This window comes from Tupaia chinensis, unplaced genomic scaffold (genome assembly GCF_000334495.1).
Source record: "Tupaia chinensis unplaced genomic scaffold, TupChi_1.0 Scaffold144682_1, whole genome shotgun sequence".
Lineage (NCBI taxonomy): Eukaryota > Metazoa > Chordata > Mammalia > Scandentia > Tupaiidae > Tupaia > Tupaia belangeri.
The window spans coordinates 2837835-2848057 of NW_006204543.1; the positions used below are offsets into that span (position 1 = coordinate 2837835).

Genomic DNA, 10223 nt, shown 5'->3' on the forward strand with positions numbered 1-10223 from the left:
TGCTGGTGGGCGGGGCGTGGAGCCGCGACGGCGTCTGCGCACGGCGTCGGGGAGGGCGAGCGGAGCAAGAAGAGGGTCCTGGGGGCGCACGGAGGGCCCTGCGAAGAGGAATACTGGCTTTGGCGCCCCGTGTGGTGGGAGGATTGAGCAGGGACGGCGGCCTGGCAGCCTGTAGCCTGGGAGGGAGTCTCCTCGCAGGAGGATGGGCCAGGCCAGGGGTCTGATTGGAAACCGGGTGTCTCGCACCCCGATCTTTCAGATCTTACACCTGGCTCGTTTGCTGCCCTGCTAGCTGGAAGGTGCCCTAGCATCTCTTGGGTTTCAGCAACACGTGTTAAATTTGCAGCCTTAAAGGAAGACCTTATCTTTGAAGCCGAGCCAGTAACATTTAATTCCTGAGGCTGTTGTGTCGATGAAATGAGATAGTGTTAGGTGGGACCTATGAAATTGCCACTTTCATAGGATCTAAGTAGTCAAATACCAGCGATTTCTTTTCTTTTTTAGTTGCCAGAGAGTACACGTGCTTGCCGGAAAAAGACAGAAAGAGGAGGGGAGAAAGCCCGCCCCACAATTGGAGTGTGGTCACAGGGTAATCCCTTTTCCTCCCATTCTCCATCCTTTCGGGATTTGGGGAGCATGCCAGGCATGTGTCCCATGCTTCCAATACTAGGATTGGAACCACGGTCAGCCACACGGGATCTGGCCTCCATACCTACTGTGATAGGAGTGGGTCCTCTGGCATGATTGTTGGTTCTGGTGGACTGGCCTCCTGTCTTTTCAGCCTGTTGTCCAAACCTGGGTCTCCTGTCTGGCAGTCCCTTACTCACTCAGCGCCCTTTCAACACAAGGTTTCCGTTTAAATCAGCCCGAGTGACGCAGCTGTAGGCCAGGACCCTCTACGTGAGTTTCCCACCTTTTGAACAACCCCTCTTGTCCCAGTCAAACCCACCTAACTCCCCTCACTTTGCACCTTTCATGTTCCTGTTCACTGTACGTAAGACTTGTTCAGAGAAGCATGGTCGACTTCCCTCGCCATTTAAACGATTTCAGCTTATCTCTTTTTTTTTTTTTTGGAGGGGGTGTTTGTTATAGGGCGCGTGCACTTGCCAGAAAGAAAGAGACAGAGAGACAGAAAGCAAGAAAGCACCCCCTGGGGGATGGCCAAGCTGCAATCCCTTCTCCTCCATTCTCCTCTCGGGATCTTGGGCACACAGGCATATGCACTGAGCATGAGTTTAAGCCACCAGGTCCAGGACTCGAACCACGGTCGACTACATGGGAGTCCAGCGACATAGCCATTACGCTAACTGCTGGTCCCTCAGTTCACCTCTTAAACGTCTCATATTTTATCTCCTAAAGAAGTCTTAGGTAACCCTTTCTTTGTACAGTATTCCTACCCCCCTACAGCTGTACTAGCCTTCTGAGTGGACACCTTACCCCAGTGTCTACTCCTCCCATCTACCCTCCACTGAAATGCCTGGGGAAAGCTTCCTTTTCTTTTCAGTTCTTTTCTTTCTTTCTTCTTTCTTCTTTCTTTCTTTTACGAGATTTTTGCTATAGGGCATGTGTGTTTGCCAGAGAGACAGAGAGAGGGAGAAAGAAAGAAAGGGAGAAATCACCCCCCAGGGGAGATGGCCATGCCACAATCCCTTCTCCTCCAGTTTCCTCTCAGGATGTTGGGCATGCACACAAATACACCCTGTGTGAGTTTCAAACCACCAGGTCCGGGATTTGAACTGCGGTAGACTGTATGGGAGTTCAGTGAGCTAACTGTTCATCGGGCCAGACAGGAGGTTCCATCTCCCTGACCAAAGCAATCCTTTGGGGTATGGGATCGTGACCTACAGAGAACCACTCAGTCTTCCCCTCCAACCTCTCCTGCCTTTGAGCCGCGGGGCTGAGAAGCTATGAGATGGAAACTGTGGGCAACCAGCTCTCTGCCACGTGGTGGCACAGCGAACGGGCCGCGGTGTAAAGAGAAGAGGGCACCGAGAAATGGAGCGAGAGCGGCCTGAGGACATTTGCGCTCCTGAAATCGCTCCCCGCAGGCCAGTGGTACTGCTGCACTTCTCCAGTCCCCCTGCTTCACGCCAGGCCGAGTCGGTTCCTATCCCTAACACAGAGATGGAGTGGAGTGAGCTGGCAGCACTCGAGGGTGTGGCACTGGTGGAACCAGAATGAAATGGAGGCGACAGGGACCTGACCTTGCGGCTGGGAGACTGGAAATCTCTGTCATTTCATCTCAGATCAGATGGTCCCACGATCATCTGTTCTGTCTTGAGATTTGAGTCACGCCTCCACCCAAGATGGACGTGTCAGATGCATGGGAAGCTCGCCTGGCTGCTGGCGTGTGTTGGGCTCCCCGGAGGTCCGCTTTCCTCCCTCCATGCAGGTGGAGTCAGAACCGGGCACCGTCTCGCTCAGCGACACCTCTCCTACCTTTGGCCCGTGACCCTTCCAGCCCTGGGTCGGACGGCCGTATGTCTTGTAGACTAGGACAGCCCAGGCTTGCTCCCAGGCGCAGTGAGAGAAAGGTGCACAGGTCAGGAATCCAGCAGGACACATTGGAGCCTGCCTGCAGAGCTCCAGGAGAGAAATGGGAATCCTGATCCTCTACACCATTCCTGAATGCTTCCCCCGGAAAAATAAATGAACAAGAGGGGCAGCAGGTGGTGTGGTGGTTAAGGGCACTGGACTCCCACCGGGCCCACCGCGGTTAGAGTCCTGGGCCGGGCGGCTACTTCCTCATTTTCTCTCTCTCACTCTGTCCCTCTCTGGTCAATTAAAATAAAGTGAAATAAAATAATTCTTGTTTAAAAACCTGAAAAACAATGGAATTGCTTGGAATTCAGAGAGTGGTAGGGTTTCTGGTGCCTGGGGACTTGGGGGACGAGCCCTGTGGAGGGTGGGGAGGCATGGGGAGTGCACCTTCTCCCTTCTCTCTTGGTTGGCACCCCTGTCTTTCCCAAGTAGCCCTCCACATCCACATCTGTGGTAGCAATGCCGCACGACAGGATGAAGGTCGAAGACTCGGCCCACAGACCCCAAGTTCTGGGCTGGGCTCCCCAAGTCAGTTTCAACTGACAGACTCCCTTCAGGAGTCCTTTGGTAATGCAGCCTCAGTGTAATGATGAGCCATGCCAGAGGGGTGGAGCAAGCTGCAGGGTGCTGGCCACGATGGAGCCTACCTGCTTCCTTACTCCCGTCCGAAGCATCTCCTTGGGGCCCAGGTCCAAGAGCTGGTACCACTGGGATTTTGTCTGTCTGGTTGGCGCCAAGATCACTGGAACATGGTCCTCCCACCCCAGCGTGACTCTCTGCACTCCCACCCAGTAGCTCACGCTAAGTGACCTTGGCTGCAGCCGCATAGACAAAATTCCCGAGTGGGACCAGCTAAGGACTAGGTCGTCTTTCTTTGGAGACAACGAACAGAATCAGATCAACTCGCTACCATAGACACGCCGCTATGGAAGCCACGAAGCTGAGGTCAAAGCGTGACCTCTTACTACGAGGCAGGGACCACGAGGGCCAGATGAAGACTTCAGGGACAGGGCTCAACAGTACTCCAGGTGGACTAGCACAGAGGACTCAGGAGTCAGAGACCCCTCACACCTGGCAAGCTGCGATCTGAAGCTCTCTCAGCTCCAAGGATGTCTTTAGGCCCAAATCCAGGTCAAAGGGGAAGGGGAAGTCTTCGGTTCCTGAGGGCCATCCTCCCACAGAGGTCCTTAAAGGACAATGGATAAAAGAGAGATTTCCCAGCAGAAAGGACCAACAACATTTTTTTTTTTTAAGAGAGAGAGATTTTTGCTATAGGGCACATGTGCTTGCAGACAGAAAGCAAAAAATCAACCCCCCAGGAGGAATCGCCACACCACAATTCCTTCTCCTCCAGTTTCCTCTCGGGATTTTGGGCATGCACACACACACGCCCAGTGTGTTTGAAGCTGCCAGGTGTGGGACTTGAACCGTGGTCGGCCATATGTGAGTCCGGTGATATAACTGCCCGGGGGCCATCTTCTGGTCCTGAGCATTTGGTTTTGTTGCTCAAGAAACTCACTCCACCGTGCAGAAGGATGGATATGTTGTAGGCTGGAGACTACTGATCATTGTCTCCTCTTTCCTCCTGTTCCAAACATTTTTTAATTATTAAATTTTTAAATTTATTATTATTATTATTATTTTAAAAAATGTTCTCACCAGAGGCCAGCAAGCGGCGTGGTGGTAAAGGGCACTGGACTCTCTCACTCTCTCTCTTTCTCCCCACCCCTTCTGGTCAAAGTGGATAAATAAATAAATAAATAAAATATTCTCACCAGAGAGAGACAGGGAGAGTGAGAGGGAAACAAGAAAACAAGGCAGCAGGCCCAGGACTCAAACCACGATCGCCCATATAGGAGTCCAGCCCGTAAATGCCGCACCACCTGCTGGCCCCCCCATGCCAGAGAGAACCTGGATTGGGGTTCAGTAAAGAAACTGGACATGATGTGTCCCTCACTGGGAAGAAGGTGTGTTTTTGTTTGGGCCGAGGACATTTTGAAATTGTGTGTATGAAAGTATGGAGGTGCACAGGGTGGGCTATGCCATGCGACGCCGTGCTGCTCATCCGCCCACCTTCCCTTCCTTAGGCGCTCGCTCCCCCCCTTCCACAGTGAGCCCCGCCGGCTCATCCTCCCAGCCTAGAGGGAGGCACATGTGCACAGCTGCCCGAAGTCCTCCCACCAGTCGAGAGCTAGAACTAGTGAAGCCGATGAATAGAACGCATTGCCAAGACTTGGCCACACGATGACTGAATCTCTAGACCCAGCCATGCCTGAAGGCAGATACATCCTCTGATTGGTCAGTTCTTTGGGGGCTCAGAAGAATCATGACGCATCTTTGCATAGAAAAATGCAGTGACCTGCCCAGTGACCCTACGCCAGTCGATTAATTTCTTATTGGCTTAAAGCTGTTAAAGTTGGGTTGACACTTGCAATGGAAAAGACCCAGACCAGTGTGTGTATAAAGACACGCACACACCATGTCATCCAAACGCTCCGGATGTTACACGGGTCTTCCCTGGTCTTGCGCGGCGTCAGCAAACTTTGGGTAAACAACCAGATAAACTGTGGGCTCCATACGGTCTCTGTCTCGTGTTCTTTTCTCCAATCTTGTTTTGCTTTTTACACCTTTACAAATGTAAAAGTTATTCTTGGTTTGTAGATCATACAAAGATAAGCCATCAGAGTTTTCAAGCCCCTGACCTAGACCAGCTCAACTCCTGGAGCTTTGGAGTTACACGCCCTTCCATATATTTAACATATATATAAGATTTGCCAGAGTTTGTGTGCACTTGAGAGACAGAAAGAGGGGAAGAAGGAGCAGCGCTTTCCCGTGGGATGGTCTGGTCGCACTCCCTTCCTCCCCATCGCCTCCCCATCGCGCACAGAAGCACCTGCTGGGGTTTTCGAGCTGCTGGTGCCAGGACTCAAGCTGCATGTTGGCCATGTGGGTTCTGACTCGTTTAACCATCAGGACGTGGGGCTGCCCCATGAAGCCCCATCGCGCACAGCACCTGCTGGGGTTTTTGAGCTGCTGGTGCCAGGACTCAAGCTCTCAAGCTGCATGTTGGCCATGTGGGTTCTGACTCATTTAACCATCAGGACGTGGGGCTGCCCCATGAAGAAAAGCACTTCAAATCCATTTTGGTCCAAGTACCTTGCCCTGACTGGGAGAGTTAAGGTACAGAGAGTCAGGAATGCGAAAAGGCCTCGACCTGCCCCATGACCTGCCCCATGATAGGTCATCATGACTGTTTCTTGGGCGCTAAGATGATTTTTCAGGTTCATATAGATGTCCAAATGCCCGGTTCACCCTCGCAGTCCCTTCCACTCCTCCATCCCCTCCAGGAAGCCTCACTTCCAGGCCCGCTCCCCCGACACTGGTAAAGCTTGGCCCAGGCGCTGTGTGGCCCTCCACTGTCACTGCCCTACCGGCCTGTCTTCCTTCTTGCCTCGGTGTGTTTGCAGGTGCCCACACTAGCGCCTGGCGCAGTGCTCAGGCCACGCCTCCGGGAAGACATCCACTAGCATGTGTAGTGCTGAGTGTGTCTGCGCGCCGTCGGTCCGTCTCTGCCAGCACCGCGTCTGCGCGCATTACTTGGCCCTGGGCCCTCGCGCGGCCGCCCACTGGCGCATGCCCTGGAGCTGCCCTGGTCCCCGGACTGCTTAGGTACCAGCTCTGCATTCCCACTCCCTTCACAAATGAGGCGCAGACAGAGGAACGGATGGGAACAAGTTTTCTTAGAAACTGTCTTGCAGGAGGAACCCTCCAGCCCCACCCCCACATCCTCTGCTGTCTGGCGTGACCACGAGCCTCCATCCTCAGCCACGCCTGGGGACGAGGCCTCAGACTGGGCGGACCATCTGTGAGGTGGGGGCCGTCCTCCTGGGGAGTGTGGCCCAGGAAAGGTTGGCCCAGGCAAGGTGGGTCATGGCGTCTACGCTGCGTCTTCGTCTATCTCACAGAAGCAGGCAGGAAGCACCACCATTGATCAGCTTTTATGGCACCCACTGGATACAACAGACAGACCGAGACAGACGGACAGAGCACACACCACGTCTAAGCCGAGCACGGCTCACCACCTAAAGCACCTTGGGTAAGCACACGTGAGACACCCTTGCATAGGAAAGATGCACTTGTTAAAGGAATGAAGAAGTATTTTGCAGAACATCTACGTCCCTCCCAGGCCCGGGGCACAGAGGGACCTCTAACTCTGAAGCTTCTACGTGTTGAGGGTCACCCAATGGCAGTATATACAGTAGCAGACCTCTGAGTCTGTCGTCGTAGCCCTCTAGCATCTCCAGATCAACTTGACAGGTGGGCCAACTGAGACTAAGAGACAGAAGGTGGCCTGGAGTGAGGGGACACGGGTGGCTCGAGGGGAGGGACACAGGAGGTGACTTGGCTCAGCCAAAGGCAGGACCGTCTATCCAGCTGGGAAGGCAAAGCTCAGGTGGCCAACACCCCCCTTCCCGCCTGCCTGGGAAGCAGTGGTCCCATGGGGAAGGCTGGAACAGGAAAGGCGGGTTCCCGCCCCATGGCCAGGGCACCACACTGGGCAGCAGAGGCCAGCGCCGGCCGGGCTCCTCCTGGGGCCTCTTGGGAACGCTATCCAAGTCGGGGTTTGGACTGTGGGCTCACTGCTTCCGTTCCTCTTCTGTTAGCTGAGCATCGGCCACAACCTCACGTCTTTCATTACTCTTAAAAGGGCAGGCTTGAGGAGTGGTTTGAGGGAGACTGAGACACACAATCGCCCACAGCCCCCTTGCCTCGGCTGCAGGAGCAAAGTTCTCCTTCACCCTGTCTCCTAGGGATATTTAAAGGCAGCTTTTACAAGACTCCATACTGTCTTTTTTGTTTCTCTTGTATCTTTTGTTTGTTTTCTGTCTTTGTTCCTTTGTTTTAGTTTATATAGATATATATTTATATATATTCTTACAAAAGCAATAGTCCTTTGGTCCCTAAACTCTACGGAATGATATGATTTTGAAAGAAGTAGATCTGGGCTTCCCTGCAGAGAAGCCCTTGGCACCCCCAGGCCCCCTGCGGGTCGCCCCGTCCATCTCAGCCAGCCCTCGCCGCCCTGCGAGCTGGAGCTCTGAGCGCGGGTGCAGAGCCACGTGGGGTAAGACAGTCCTCAGAGTGGCCTGAGCGCCAGCGTGGGCCGTGGCCCGGCCCGCCTCCGTCTGAAGCTGCTCCTTCCGGAAGGGCTGCGCAAGGTTTCTGTGCTTCTCCTTCCCTTTCTTCTCACTCTTCAGTTGCTGTCGTTGGGTGTCAGTGGTCAGGACAGAGGGCAGAGACAGAAGGCAAACGTCAGCTGGAGGGCCGGACGGCGGAGCAACTGCCCACCTGTGGCCTGTCCTGAGGAGCAGAGCTGTGGCCCACAGAGGCACAGGGTCCTGGCAGACAGCCCCAGCCCAGTGCCCCAGATGAGGGCTCCTGGGGAGCTCGCTGAGGCAGTGCCACATGGGCATCTGAGACAGCCAGTCCCTAAGTGGTACATGTGTATCCTGTGGTCCCGAGGCCCTCCCAGAAACCCAGAGGAACTAGTGGTGTCCCTCCTGTCACCCAGCGGGCCCTGCACATCCTACTTTAGCAGACGGGCTCTCTCCCCTCGGCTCCGTGGTCATAATCTCAGCCCTCGCTTCTTGCCCCTTCTTTGCTTAAAGTCCTCAGCGAGTCTCCGGTGTCTTCAGGATCAGGTTCAAACTCGGGGCCTGTCAGACCCGAGCTACTTTCTTAGTCTCCTCTTCCAGCGCCCCGCCCTCCCACACACGGGCTCTCTGCCCTGTGGCCCTGTGGCCATCTCTGCAGTGGGACCGGTGTTAGTCTCGTGTTCAGTCTCCTGACCCTCACACACGGGCTCTCTGCCCTGGAGCCACTGTGGCCGTCTCTGGAGTAAAGCTGGCTGCATCCTTTTGTGATCCCCTCTCTCGGGCCCCGGGGGCAGAAACGGTGTCTAATTCATCTCAGTTCTTAGATGGAAGGAAAAGCACGGCCCCCATCGGGCTTCCTCAGGCTCCTGCCTCTGCTCTCTGCCCCAGACATGCTCAGAGAGCAGTGCCCTCCACATCCCAAAGGGCACCGAAGCTGGGAGCAGCTGGTCACTCAGCCCCACCTGCCTGGGGTCCTCCGGGGACTCACCTTTCTGTGGCTGGTCAGCCAGAGATCAGTAAGGCCGGCTGGCATCCTTGGGCCTCTTGAGCTGTACCTTGAGCCTCTTCATGCCGATCTGAAAGCCATTCATGGCCTGAATAGCGGTCTGGGCGCTGGTCGGATTGTCGAAACTAACGAAGCCTGGGGTGTGAGCAGAGGGGTTAGCTGGGTCCCTGCCTGCGTGGCCTCCTCTCTCTGACCAGCCCGTTGGGCCCCCCCCATCACCCATATGTCCCTCCGCTGTCTGAGCACGCACACACGTGACACGCAGATACAAGCTCACACAGCCATGGCGAGTGGGCTGAGACTGACGTGTGAGTGTCTGTGTGGGGGCAGGGGGCTCGTGAGGCATTTCCTCCAGCGGGCTGGCTGGCCCCCTCCACAGCTCCCATGTGGGTCCCCAGAACTGCAGTTGGAGTTGGGGGGACTCTCTGGTCCCAGACCCTGACTCCTGCCCTGGCCAGACTCCAAAGTCTTATTCAGACACATCCCAGACACCTGGCCTTCCTGGACGAGCCTGAAATGATGCGATCTTAGGGTGTGCGAGGACCCCACAGTCAGAACAGGGGCTCAGCTCACCGAAACACTTGCTCTGGTTGGTGGCTCGATCCACAAAGACTTTGGCAGAGACCACGGCTCCGAAGGGCAGGAATGTCTGTGTGAGTTCTGCGTCACCAAACTCCTGAGGCAGGTGATAGATGAAGAGGTTACAGCCTTCGGGGCCTGCAGAACAGTAGCAGGCTGGTTCAGGGGGGACCTCAGTGCAGCCCCACCAGGCCCTGGTCTCCAGCCCCCAGCCCCTCACCTTCTCTTTGCTGCTGGGGTAGGGCTGACGGCTGCTGGGGACAAGCTGTGCTCACCGGGGCATAGGCCGATGGGTAGGCTGCTGGAGACACAGGCAGCGCCGTCAGTGACCCCACGGCCATCCCCACCCGGCCCCATCTGCCTGGCTACCTTGGAGCAGTTCGGCCTAGTTCACCATGACCCTTGCCCCAAGAGAGGATGCTGGGGAGTCAGGGAACAGGAGGGTTGAGGCCTCGGGAAAGCCTAACCCCGTAAGTCTTCCTGTTCCTTCCTGGGGCCCTCCACTCCCCAGGCCATGCAGCGCAAGTGAAACCTGCATGGTGGTGCATCCCCGGGAAGGCCTGCTGCAGGGGGTCAGCCACGCCGGCGCCCTGGGCTGGGGAGAGAGGGGCACAGGCTCCGGAGTGGGAGGTAGGGGCAGCTGTGAGGGCCAGAAGAGGAGCAACCCTCCCAGGAGACTGGCCCTGTCCCACCCCACTTCAGGGAAATCTGGGCGGAGCTGGGGCCCACCTGGATAAGGGGAAAGCCCGTTACTGTAGAGCGGGTCCGCGCCAGGCTGCCCGTTGGTCTGGGGGGCCAGGGGGCCAAATCCGTTGACCCCAATGGGCGCTGGAAGGCCAGGAAGCGTGCCAGGGCCGCCGGGTGGGGAGGTGGCAGCTGGGGGTGGCAGAGGTCCAAGTGAGGAGGTGGCAGTCGGCCCCTCCCCTCCCGGTCCGCGTCCA

The 10223-nt window shown here is 56.0% G+C and overlaps 1 protein-coding gene across 1 annotated transcript in view; it reads right to left on the reverse strand.

Moving 5' to 3' along the window:
- Positions 1-6268: 6268 nt before the first annotated feature.
- The window catches only part of CELF6 (CUGBP Elav-like family member 6), a 34380-nt gene continuing 30425 nt past the window's right edge, over positions 6269-10223 (reverse strand). Inside the window, exons 8-12 of the mRNA XM_006167274.1 lie at positions 10012-10206; positions 9503-9583; positions 9277-9420; positions 8686-8838; positions 6269-7802 (exon numbers count right to left, since the gene is read on the reverse strand). Of these exons, the coding sequence (XP_006167336.1) occupies positions 8711-8838; positions 9277-9420; positions 9503-9583; positions 10012-10206 (548 nt within the window). The 3' untranslated portion in view covers positions 6269-7802; positions 8686-8710. The remainder of the gene's footprint in view (positions 7803-8685; positions 8839-9276; positions 9421-9502; positions 9584-10011; positions 10207-10223) is intronic.